Here is a 13,472-nt window from a genome sequence, read left to right as displayed (position 1 = left end):
ATGATGACTTCAAAGCAGTCAAAACATGTATTAATGATTTTATAAAACTGCCAAAGGTAAATAAAAGTATCGATTAGGTGGCGTTATATTTTTTTGATTGTTAGACAAGTACAGTTTTGAAATCATTTTAACACATTGTTGTCCGGGCATGGGCTCCTCCTTTCTTTCCTGTGGACCGGGCAACAGAAGCACACCTTGCATGAGAAGTAGGATGAAATATAAATACCTGTAAAATCTGTAAATGGTTCTAGGACTCTGTTTTCATCCTTATTTCTCCATCCATCAACCTTACTGTCATTACTATCACTGGCATCTTCACTCGTATTATTGTCACCATCAACAGACTCGTCTGAACTGAATGTCACACTTTCACTTCTGCGTGTATATTTTGATGTTGACGGGACACACATCTTCACAATCACTAATACTTACACGTTTGCAATCACTAGGGACATCAGATAAACTATCAGCAGGCAATTCTCCAAATATTTCATCATCTTTCAAGCTGTCTTTGCTAAGGCATGCCATGCTGACACCTGACAATACACTCGGTCACGCGGTACCGAGTGTTATGAAACCACACTTCCTGTGCCGAAAGCATTGTCAAGGAAAGAATATATCTATCTAAATTCTGATCAACAAAGACTTTAGTTTGTAAACATCATGAAATATTTCGATTAGTATATGGTGGAGAGGATAAAATCACACAAGAATGAAGCAATGTGAGAAAATGTTAATTTACGTAGCCGGTTGCCCGCGCACCAATACGAAATTACGTTAATTAACATAGACCGTCATTAATGTGTTAAGTGCCATTAAACTTGTGACCTACTGTTTTTATTCAAATGTCTAATGTGTGAATTTTAATGTGTACACTAGTGTATTTTGTAGCCTTAACCCAGGACGTTTAAACTCCTCCTCCCTCTTTCGTTTATGACGTCACTATGTCCTATTGCTGATTTTCTGTTTAATAGTGGAGGATGACCGCCATGTACTGTCAAAACTAGTACTGTTTGAGAATAAATTGTATTGATTAGGTGGACAAAAAACCAAATATTTTTGTAAAACGTAAGTCATATCCATCAATAAGTGCCCAACTATGAAGTTTATTGCTTATAAAAGAAAAATGTATGTAAGGCAAGATTGAAGCTCATAACTGGAAAATCCAGCAAAGTACCTCAATTGTCATTCCAATAGAATTCTTTTTAAAAATTTAGTCGATTTTGTATTTACTGTATGGCCTTTAGTGCCAGGAGTGTGCGAGGACATGTTGGGCTCGCCTGGTGGAGATCTGGAAGATAGGAAACTTAAAAGGGTCCACCTTTTCAATACAAATAAATGTTATAGTTTATTTACAACATATATTTACATTTGGAACTAGTTTCGACGCTGTTTGGCGTCATCTTCAGCCAAAATGTGGGAAATAGGCTAGCATGTAGGCATTCATATTACAAGGTGTTACATTAGTGTGATTAAATGAGAGAACATGAAGACGCGAAGTACAATGTCAGTTTCAAAGTGGTCCTGAAGGGTGAGTCGAACTTGTATAAACATGAGATAACATAATCATTTGAACAATAAAACATATAAACTGTAACAAAACCATGCGGAAGTACGAGATGATTGGCATTGGAGATTCAAATTATTTCAGACACTCTTCCATTGAATGATGGAATGGTGGAGATCTTTCTATTTGACTCCCAATAACAACCTGCCATTGTATTCGTCCTATTGTGTGTGTTCCTTTCTTATTCTCTCCACCATCTGTCCTCTCTTTGACTTGATTTCACACTTGTTTGCTCCTCTCCTATATTATATATACAGTAGAACCTCGATAATTCGAAATCGGTTAATTCAAAATCCCGCCTAATTCGAAGAAGCTCTCGTTCCCGGAAACATGAGATACAGTTTTGCATGTTATTTAAATTGTTTAATTCGAAATACGGATAATTCGTAATTCGAAGTACAATGTCAGCCCCATTACCGAAATTCAGACATTTAATTCGAAACTGCCTTTACATTTTAAAACAATAGTATGTTTCAGAGTAATTTCAACTCGAAATTTATCCGCTCCGCGTCATAATAGAACGCGCCTTCCGGAACGTGGAAGGGTAGCTTTCCGCACTTACACTCACTTCAGTGGATCTACAGTGCGCTTCATGATTGCTAAGTTGAATGAAATCGGAATTCTTTTGTATTCAACCTTTTAAGGAACGCTGTAATATCACGCAACAGACAGTGTGCGGAAAAACAGAATCCGCGAACACTGGCGATGCCGACAGTTGACGAAAAAACGTAGCTCATATAATAAATTCGTAGGCACCGAACAATGTCATTGCCGGTGAAACTGCATTGCTTTATTTTAATGCAAGCCCAAACGGTCTTGTGGTTTTAAATGGGCAAATACAGTATTTGATAGCAGTGCGTTGCAATGCACATGGGATGGAAGCGAGAAACTTTATCCCCTCGTCATAGAAAGTTCGATAAACCACAATGTTTTAAGGGCGTCGTGCACTTTCCATGCCAGTACAAAGCATCTAAAAATGCAAACAGTACAGAAATCCGAAAAATAATGCATTTACGCTGAGGGTCCGGCATAATTTATCCTCGTCTTTGAATTGTGTGATTTTTTTTTCTTTCGTAGTGTGAGGTTATGTTTGTCAGGGATTTATCCAAGTGCATTATTTGAACATTGTAACTTAAATGCACCTTGTTGGATACATTTCGGAAATAGTTTTTTCCATGGGATTTGAAAGGTTTAAACTGTGAATCGAGGTGATTGCATGTATTAATGGGTCTTAGAATACTTTGTGACGCGGCAAGTGTTTACATTTCTCAAATACGAGAGAAGTGCCATGGCGGGAAATCCTACAAGGATAGAGTCATAGAAAAGTTTGATTTTAAGGGCATCGGGTACTTCCTTTGTAAATACAAGGCATCTAAAATTCATACAATATACTAATTCATTCAATAAAGCACTTGCACATGGGAGCCAGCATAGATTTCTCCTCGTCTTTCAATCGTGCATTTTTTTTTTCTTTCGTTGCGTGAGGTTATGTTTGCTAGTGAGATATACGAGTGCATTACTTGAATACTGTAAATGCACCTTCTTGGATACATTTTGGAAATAGTTCTTTTTTTTTTTTGTGGCATTTGAAGGGTATAAACTGTGAATCAAGGTTAACTGCATGCAGTAACGGGCCACAGAATATTTTGTAACGCGGCAAGGGTTGGTACTTCTGAATTGCGAATTGGCGGTTAATTCGAAATCACGTAATTCGAAGTCCGATTTTTGAGTCCCAACGACTTCGAATTAACGAGGTTTTACTGTACCAGGTGTACGCGTAAGTCTTTTCCGGTTTCACTAAGAGATGGCACCAGCGAACAATACGCAGCGTATGAATTTGACACATCCGTCAGTTTGTTCGTTTGACATTAACCCACCAAAATACACAAGTTGAGTCCGACAAACACTAGCGTCTGTGTTGTATCATTCAGCGATCATGTCGACGTTTGTGCCTGAAAAAGAACATTTGAGGCACGCATTGCTTTTCTTATTTAATCAAAAGAAAAAGGCTGTGGAAAGTCATCGTTTGCTGGTAGAAACATCTGGTGAACACGCTCCATCAATTAGAACATGTGAGACATGGTTTTGACAATTTAAACGTGGTGATTTCAATGTGAAAGACAGTCAGCACTCTGGTAGACCACAAAAGTGTGAAGACGAACAATTGCAGTTGAAGCCCAGTGAAACTGTTAACGCACAACGCTATCGCCAACAAATTATTAATTTAATTTAAATCATGCATTGATCAAAGGACGACCGGATTGGGCCAGAAGACATGGCAAAGTGATTTTGACAGTGCACCATCTCACACAGCAAAACCAGTGAAAGACATCTCGAAATCGCTTGGATGGGACATCCTTCCTCAGCCGCCGTACTGCCCTGACCTGGCGCCATCTATCACCTCTTCGCATCTATGGGGCATGCGCTCGCAGAGCAGCACTTCACCCATCTCAAAGAAGTTGTAAAATGGCTCGACGAATGGTTTGCCTCAAAAGACAAGCAGTTTTTCTGGCAAGGTATTCATAACTTACCTGAAAGACGGGCAAAGTGTGTAGAAGCCGATGGCCAATATTTTGAACAAACAAAAAAATGAATTTCCCTTGAAAATTACGTGTTTTCTTTACCACAAAAACCAGCAAAAATGTATGCATACACCTGGTACACAGATTCAAAATTAAATTTACATAACATTCCCTCCCCCTCTTTTTTTTTAGGTTTAAAATGCTTTAAAAAGCAGCAAATTATGCTAGTAAATATGGTAGTTATTCCTGACTTTTGATACGGTTTCCTACTGGGCATGTGGTTTGATTCTCGGTGCAGTCGGGAATTTTAACCATAATTGGTTCATTTCGCTGACATGGGGACTGGGTGTATATGTTGTCTCCATCATCATTTCATCCTCATCACGACACGCAGGTCGCCTACGGGCGTCAAATCAAAAGACCTGCACCTGGCGAGCCGAACATGTCCTCGGACACTCCCTGCACTAAAAGCCGAACGCCATTTCATTTCATGTGGTTTGCTGAATTATGTGAATAATATATAAAGTTATATAAACACAATTTCAATTACAAGGCAAACACTATTAGACATTTGTGAAGGCCAATCAGGACCTCAAACTGTTCATACAAACATGTTAAAAGAGATTCACCCTTTCAGATATCTGTCTCAGCATGTTGTGAATCGGGCTTTGATGACGATCCTCCTCCGGTTGTTCGCTTGAAGATCCATCGTTTGATTCAGTGCCTTCCTGGATCCCCATCAACTCAGCGTAGTCAACTTTACTGGCCAACTCTTGGAAGGAGCCTTGCATCTCTACAGCACCCTAAAACATCACACAAACTTATTATTCCAACAAAATAATAACATATCATTTTTAATTTGTTGCTTGTTTATTCTTTTCTGTTACTTCATTTGGCTCCTTTTCTCCGTCCAGGTTTGTCCTGAGTCCCCGAACATCTTAAACACTAGTCATTCCTAACTGTCTATCAAATGCCATGTATGAATATCTTTCTTCACTACCACATTTACTTACATTATTAAGTATAACAATGTGGTCGGCTTCACTGAGGAATTGCAGCTGATGAGTCACTAGAATCCTAGTCTTGTTACCCAGGTATACGTTGATGCATTCTTCCAGTAGATGTTTCCCAACATGAGTGTCCACGGCTGATAGAGGATCATCCAGTAGGTATATGTCAGCATCGTTGTACACAGCCCTATTAGAGAAGAAAACATTATTACACTGGATGGGGTAATTCCATGTGACCTTTTTGAGCTGATTTCAAATGTTTTTACATAACTTTTCCATCACCCAGTGTTTATGGGAATTGCATATAAAACATTTATTGTATCTATACATTATATCATCTTACAAGCAAACCTTCTCTTGAGGCAGAAAAAAATTTTCATCACGTTATAAACTTATTAGAACATATTAATGCCGAAAAACACAGGAAGTACTCGGCCATGAGTCTTCACATGACCGAATATAAACACAGTTTTACATCGATAGAAAGGGACTTAACCATTCTACGAACGCTAAACAAAGGCAAATTAATGAATATTCTTGAAAATATCTATATTGAAATTGATCAGAAGCGAAATCCCAACCAGAATGTTAACGAAATTACAGAAAATATAAATATATTATTAGAAGAGGCTACCAAATTAGATTCATCTAGAAAAACCATCAAAAAGAATCCCAACAAACAACCAACACACCTCCTTCCGATTAGCTCCACCCCACACAATTGTCCCCCTACCTTTCCTTCCGTTTCCCCTAGCCTATCACAACGCCACTCCTCAGTTAGCTCCACCCTACACAACATTTCACCCGCTCTCCTCACGTCACTTACCTCTCCTTCCAATACTCCCCGCCCACCGCAAGTGCCTTACACACGTACACAGGACTCAGTCAGTTAACAACACGACATAAGGGAGGACGTTAAATACGACACGACTGTCTATAAGGTAATCACTCCATTATCCTTCATTCTCGCGAACATACATTTTTAACAAGGTTTTCTCCTTAAAATAGTTTCTATTTTACTCATTCTTTTCTCGTTTCAGACTCATTTCAATAATCTAACCACAACTCAACTTCAACTACGGTTATTTTATCAAGAGTTCCCCCGATAAATATACATTAAGAAAATCTTGTATTTCTCCAATTTATCTTCAAGATTAACAAAATGTACACGTCTCCAACATGAAGAAGAACTTTATCGCCATTTTTAATTCGTCATTTGAACACTGACTTGTTGAATTTTTAACCAACATGAATGAACTTTATTTCATCATCATAATTATATGTTTTAATCTTTGTGCCATTTTATCATATCTTTTAGCTTTTGTATCATCATAACATCAATGTATTTTAATTGTCTTGCCATTTTGTCAAATTTTAGCTGAAGATGTTCCATAATCGGAACGAAACATGTACTAGAGATTTTATGGTTTATGTTATGTAATTAATAAACCTATTATATAGAAATTGATAAGTATTGGAAGGTGGGAACCTACTCATAACTTAACCTTAGTTGTGCTGAGCTAATACGGAATAAATATGAGATTTATAAGCTGTTATAAACTTATGCCGGTAAGCATATTTTTACAAGAGCATATGTGTAAAATACTATCACTATCAAAGGGTAGAAAAGGGTCCACCTATTCAATACCATTAGCTTGTATAGTGTCCTACATAACTGGGACTAGTTTTGGCCCCACATACATTAGGTCATCTTCAGCCACGATCCAATTGGAAAACATATGTTGCTCACATACACCCAATAATAAAGAACACAATCTGGTATGTCTCAATTTAAAATTCAAATTTAAAACATTGATGAAGTCAGACAACACATCCAAACTTGAAACCAAACGACACATCAAAACTGCTGTGGTTGGTGACGAACTATGTCGTCGCTCCTACAGAAACCAAACATTCCTGAATTGATCTGGGAGTTGGCATTCCCCATCTGTATAGACGAGCTACTTGATTTATAAATTATATTTGTTCAATAGTAATATGGGTTATGGTTTGTAATAATAATAATAATAATTTTATGTGCTTTACGTCCCACTAACTACTCTTTTACAGTTTTCGGAGACGCCGAGGTGCTGGAATTTTGTCCCGCAGGAGTTCTTTTACATGCCAGGAAATCTACCAACACGAGGCTGGCATATTTGAGCACCTTCAAATATCACCGGACTAAGCCAGGATCGAACCTGCCAAGTTGGGGTCAGAAGGCCAGCGCCTCAACCGTCTGAGCCACTCAGCCCGGCAGATTATGGTTTGTACGTAGCGTGATGGGGAACATTCATCACTTGAATAAGTATTCCTTTTCATCACATGTAGTAGAATCTGGTGTTGGTGTCCGTGCCAAGTGCACACAATTTACGAGGAACGTAGGGACATTCACTTCAAACCAAATTAAACAACAGATCACCAGGTTCCTTGAAATCAATCAGCAATAGGCCCTGGTAATCAAACAATAGAGTGAGCACCACCTTTCCCGTCGATGGTTGGCTCTTGAACTTCTTGGGACAAGGAGACGATGGATGACACCACTGCATCGTTGACGCTTTCGATTCCAATTCCCAGTGGTGGCACTAGCTTTTGTCGCTCCAGGAATGAGTTACCTTCCACACTGATACAGGTGAACAGCCATTCGGTGTGCTTTTTGTTCAGCATTCAACACCTGGGATATCCACTGGCTGCAGACCATCCGGTAGCCTAACTCCTATGATAAAATTCATTTTTGGGTCCATATTGAAAGTATTTGCATAAATAACACTAGTATGTTTTTATTATTCTCCCACCTATTCAATAAAATTGTTATTTATAGCCTAACTCCTGCCGGATAATGTGCTGCATGCTACCAAACCTGATGTCAAGATCCATTGCTAGAGCACGAATGGTTATGCACCAATCCACCCTAACTGCTTCATTCACTGCTCGCTTGTTGTTGTCCATAATGGCTGAGGCTGGCCTCCCTGGTTGACCAGTGTCTTGTGTCACAATGCGACCCGTGCGCAACTTGGTGCACCATTCCACAACGGTGGTTTTCAACAGACATGCTGCCCCATATACAGTCTTCATCATCCAATGGATGTCCACCGGTGTTTGTCTATCATGCCTTGATTTAACAATATTGTTTGATCCTTTCCCATACTGTCTGTAGATTAGAGTTCCGATAATTTATTTTGAAAAACTCAGATAATTTTCATTTTTCACTTGAAAATCTGGGATATTTTGTAAAAAAAAAAAAAAAAAAAAAAAAAAAAGCGGGACACATTAGAAATAAGAAGAACAGAATTTAATTCACCATGCATATACCTGTATTATAAACCACAATTTTATTTACAATGATTAGAAGAAGAGAATTTCCAAATATGCCACACTGAAGTTCATGTTTGCGATTCATATCCACACCTACCTGGCCAGGTTGATCCTCGCCTTTTGTCCTCCAGACAGCGAGGTGCCCCTCTCTCCCACGACAGTCATATCCCCCCGTGGGAACTGTTCAAAGTCTCTCTGTAAGGCACACACTCGGACCACTTCGTTGTAGCGGCGCCTGTCGAACGGTCGCCCAAAGATGATGTTCTGTCTCACAGTGGCAGCAAACACCCAGGGCTCCTGGCAGGCATAGGACACCTTTCCTCGCACAGTACAGGATCCAGAAGTTAAGGTAAGTTCACCCAGGATAGCTTGGAGAAGGGAACTCTATGGACAGATAGTAAACAAACCAAATGATAAAAATTGGAAACACTTTTGTCACTTAAAGATGTTATTTTTTTGTTTGTTTGTTTGCTTGTTTGTTTAGTGGCATACATGGACAATAAATACATAATTTAATATATCCTTTTCAATCAGCACCTATAGAGAAAACTCCCAAGAGAATTTTAATAAAAGCAGAGAATTCAATCAAGAGTGCAGTGAAGGAAATTCTTCAGCTACCAAGCGACACACCTAACAGTAGGCCCTATGTTGTACACGAGCAATAAATCTAAAGGCTTGTCTATACTTCGTGCAATGTGAGAAGTATATCTCCAACAACTAACCATCAATCACAAACTTGAACTAGTGAATGATCCTCGGGTTAGTGCTGTCGGAGATTATAATGCCATCAGTAATCATTGCTTCTCAGAGCTACAGATACATACTGATGACAGATGCAAGAGTGTTAAGAAGATCCAAGTAACTCTACGACTAAACGAATTTCATGCTTGGAGTAATTACCCTCACAAAGGGAGAGGAGTTCCGTTATTTGCCAAAGTACCATCTGCCAATTTGTAGGTGGTTAAATGAAATGGGCTGTCATCCTCGAAATAGAGAGACACACTGGAAATGATGACAATGGTCACACCAGTGCGCACTCTACCTGAAAGTTCTACCAGCACAGGCCACTGCAGCGAGTATGAAACCCCACCCTATGTGCTCGGGAGCTGCCCTCAGGGAGAGTTACTTCGCATTAAGTGTAATAACACCATGAGATCTTCATTAGCAAGCAGTCTTAAAGAAAAACACCAATTCTAGCCCTCTCCCGTCCTTCTGTTGGCGTAAACCTGTTGTTTTACATTCTTGTGGATTTCATCCATGACTGTGATGAAGTGTGGAGGTGATAATACATTTCCTTGTCGAAGTCCTGTTTCTACACTGAACCAGTTTGTTTGTCCTATCGTAGTCTTCACACTACTTACGCACTTTTCATACATGGCTTTGATCATTTGTACTTCTGCTCTGCCTACCTTCTTTTCTATCAATGCAACCCAGACCAGTTGCATTGGTACACTATCATATGCCTTCTTAATACCTGTAAATGTCATCACTAACCTTCCTGAACTCCCATCTTTCCTCCATCATGTTCCTTAACGCTATTATAATGAAACCATTGTTCTAATTTACAGAATATTTATGAACACAGCTTACCTTTCCGGCTCCAACATGACCAATCACAATGACGAGCTTTCCTTTCGGTACTTTGATGTCCACACCTGTGAGTGTGTCATCTGTGGCGTCAGGGTCCCATTTAGCAGTGACCTTCTGTAGCTCCACCATTGCTCCCTCTGCCGCTTTTTCCTTCTTCTCGGGTTTCGCCACACTTCCGTTAGATGCATGCTTTTCATCTGCGGAAGTGGGAGGAGTAGTTGGCTTCCAGTAGGCTTCCAGTGGAGACTGCGAGCTGCAGAACTCGTCGTGAAGCATGAAGTCCTAGACAAAGGGAAAAAACGATTCTTACTCACATTACAAAGACTGACCTTGGAATGGAAATGGCGTATGGCTTTTAGTGCCGAGAGTGTCCGAGGACAAGTTCGGCTCGCCAGGTGCAGGTCTTTTGATTTGACCTGCGCGTCGTGATGGGGATGACATGATGATGAAGATGACACATACACCCAGCCCCTGTGCCAGCAAAATTAAACAATGATAGTTAAAATTTCCAACCCTGCTGGGAATCGAACCCAGGACCCCTGTGACCAAAGGCCAGCACGCTAACCATTTAGCCATGGAGCCGGACACTGACCTTGAGATTCTGCATATCGCCTGAGATGTCTCGAAATGAATACGCAAACTCCCGATTATCCAGCTGCAAATTATCCGGTTTGCGATCTATCCGTGCACCCCCAAGATGTTTTGCGTTTATTTTCATTTTTGTCTCGGCATTTTGAATTCATGTGAACTGCGTGCTCACCACTGCAAGTGTGCTGGCGGCACGAGAACAAAACACTAAATAATGTACTGTATAGCAGTTCTTTGACTGCGATAGCAGTCATGGCTAAGAAGTGAAATAAAGTGCTTTTAACTTTAAAACAAAAGCTTGAATTAATTAAAAAATAGAGAAAGGAGAAGCAGTAAAGAAATTAGCAAATGATTGTGGGGCTGGTGCACACGTGCGACATGCTTCAGCACTGGAAAGTGTTGAAACTCTCTTATATTATGCTGAGCAGGGAGATTTTAATCAGCCAGGTTGTAGTACTTCGGAACATTTGAACTTGTATATAAAAGAACTTAAATATATCTCGAAAGCAAAACAACTTTATGGATTATTGTTTTCAGATTACAAAAACTGATGTTCTGTATACTTTTTGTACCTCAGGGGTTTTGCCAACAATAAAACGTTGTAAGTAATTTTTATATTGGCCTTCGTTATTGATAAAAGTGGTTATTGGACATATTAATTGTTTTAAGTTATTGCATTTTCAAACAGTATTGTGTGTTCTGTATTATTTAATGTTTCCTTGTGCATTAAAATGCACAAAATCGTATTATCCATGTTTTCAGTTATGCATGTTAATTTGTCCGGAGATTAGCCCGGATAATCAAGAGTTTGCTGTACATGTAAAGCTTTTTTCCCATGTAGCATGGAAGTGTGCTGCCACCACTGTTATTGTCCAGCACCATGGATCCAAGGGGTCCCAGGATCAATTTCCATGCAGTTTGTGTTATTTCACATGGCATAAACCCAAAAGAATATGTCTTATCCTGGACCATGAAAGAATCAATCTAAATACCTAATATTAAGGTTCTCTTTATTAGTATGTCCATAGACTTAACTTACCTGCAACCTCTTCACGGAGACAAGAGCCTCTGCTACTTCCGCTATACCTCTGACAAACATCTGAGACATGGTCATAGAAATAATGTTGAAATACGACAGCGACACGAACACCTGGAAGAGTATAATTAATTCAACAAACTATTAACTCCAAGGTTTTTTAATCAATACAATAATGAATTATGGAATGGAAATAAGTGTGGAGGAAAGCAAGAAAATTGTGCTGACTAGAGAAGAAGGAACAGGAAAGGTACAGTAAAAAGTGGTCAAAAAGACCTTGAAATTGTGGAGAGCTGCAAGTACTTGGGAAGCGAACTGTTGTGCGACAGGACATGGAAATTGGTATAAGAACACAACAGTGAAATAAGGAATTTGATCTGGAAGAAGGAAGCGTGAGCAGAAATTTAGCACAGGCGTACTTACGATGTGAGAGCGGAGAAATTTGTAGCACATGCTGTGGAACAAATGCTAACTATCTAGAAAATATTGAGATTTTAAAAGGATGTCAATCACAGCCACACTGGTAATAGAGCTGATGTTGAGAAACAAACGTTGAACCTCCAGCAGTGATAACCAAAGAACAACTCTTACTGCAGGTATTCATGTGAGGACATAGTTGTTCACTGCTTTGAGACAGATTTGACCTCCCACTGTCAGCGGCCCTGAAGGTGGTTTTCCATTTTCACACTAGGCAAATGCTGAGGCTGTACCTTAAGAACTAACAACAAACAGAGGATGTCATTGCTACAACATACTCAGAATACAAGCATACGTACCTTGTTCACTTGCAGTGGTTGTTCAGTTATTGCCATAGTTATGAGGGTAGCAAAGAGGGCGATCCTTGTCGTACACATATGGAACATCATATATATACCACGGATGTAAGATGTCTTCGTCACCATTTGTATCTCAGCCCTAAAACAATAAAAGAACAGGAATGGCTTATTATTGCAGCCCTCAAAGAAAGCTCTCACCCACTCACCAGTGGCAAGTTAGTTCTTACTCTTATATAATAAAATATGAATATAATAAAATACTGAATTGCCATGGACACCGCATTGAATTCAACAGCTGCATTCTATGAACTGCCAGATATTAAACATATCTTCGTGTGCCATTTTTGACAATCTCCATCAACATTTTCAAGATATTTTAACAAGAAGCACTAACATTTTAACATGATGCAATGAATCCAAGGACTTTAGAGCCTTATTTGAATTTCATATTTTACGTGTCGTACACAGATCCTTTTAATACTGTTTAACATCATTTGTGTTTGTACAGCTTTGTATTATGGCTGATGATGGCCAGCCAAGGCCGAAACTAGTTCCAAGTCAAAATATGTAATGTAAACATTGCATAATATAGTACTGAAAAGGTGGACCATTAAAATATAAGTTTAATATTTATTCTTCTTAGTTCCCACGTTCTCTATACAATATTCAGTGTTGTTTAATTTGTGTGGCAGTTGTTGTGCATGAAAGCGGTATTTATTTCGAAGCGAGTCACTTCGAAGGATTTTTGAAGTGTTAGTAATACCTATTTCTTGTCCGACTCGTTGGCTGAACGGTCAGCGTACTGGCCTTCGGTTCAGAGGGTCCCGGGTTCGATTCCCGGCCGGGTCGGGGGTTTTAATCGTCTCTGATTAATTCTTCTAGCCTGGGGACTGGGTGTTTGTGTTTGTCCCAACACTTTCCTCTTCATATTCACACAACACACTACACTAATAACCATCACAGAAACACGCAATAGTGATTACATCCCTTCATATAGGGTTGGCGTCAGGAAGGGCATCCGGCCGTAAAACAGGGCCAAATCCACATGTGCGACACAGTTCGCACCCGCGA

At 39.5% G+C, this 13,472-nt stretch overlaps 1 protein-coding gene across 1 annotated transcript in view; it reads right to left on the bottom strand.

Annotated features, from left to right (window-relative positions):
• The window catches only part of LOC136885573 (ATP-binding cassette subfamily C member 4), a 185,833-nt gene that overhangs the window by 66,789 nt on the left and 105,572 nt on the right, over positions 1-13,472 (bottom strand). Inside the window, exons 7-12 of the mRNA XM_067158221.2 lie at positions 12,402-12,540; positions 11,629-11,739; positions 10,002-10,283; positions 8,509-8,795; positions 5,103-5,286; positions 4,719-4,892 (exon numbers count right to left, since the gene is read on the bottom strand). Of these exons, the coding sequence (XP_067014322.2) occupies positions 4,719-4,892; positions 5,103-5,286; positions 8,509-8,795; positions 10,002-10,283; positions 11,629-11,739; positions 12,402-12,540 (1,177 nt within the window). The remainder of the gene's footprint in view (positions 1-4,718; positions 4,893-5,102; positions 5,287-8,508; positions 8,796-10,001; positions 10,284-11,628; positions 11,740-12,401; positions 12,541-13,472) is intronic.

Source organism: Anabrus simplex, chromosome 14, assembly GCF_040414725.1.
Source record: "Anabrus simplex isolate iqAnaSimp1 chromosome 14, ASM4041472v1, whole genome shotgun sequence".
In the NCBI taxonomy this organism is placed as follows: domain Eukaryota; kingdom Metazoa; phylum Arthropoda; class Insecta; order Orthoptera; family Tettigoniidae; genus Anabrus; species Anabrus simplex.
The sequence above is the reverse complement of the archived record's forward strand: the minus strand, read 5'-3'. Positions and strand labels throughout refer to the sequence as shown.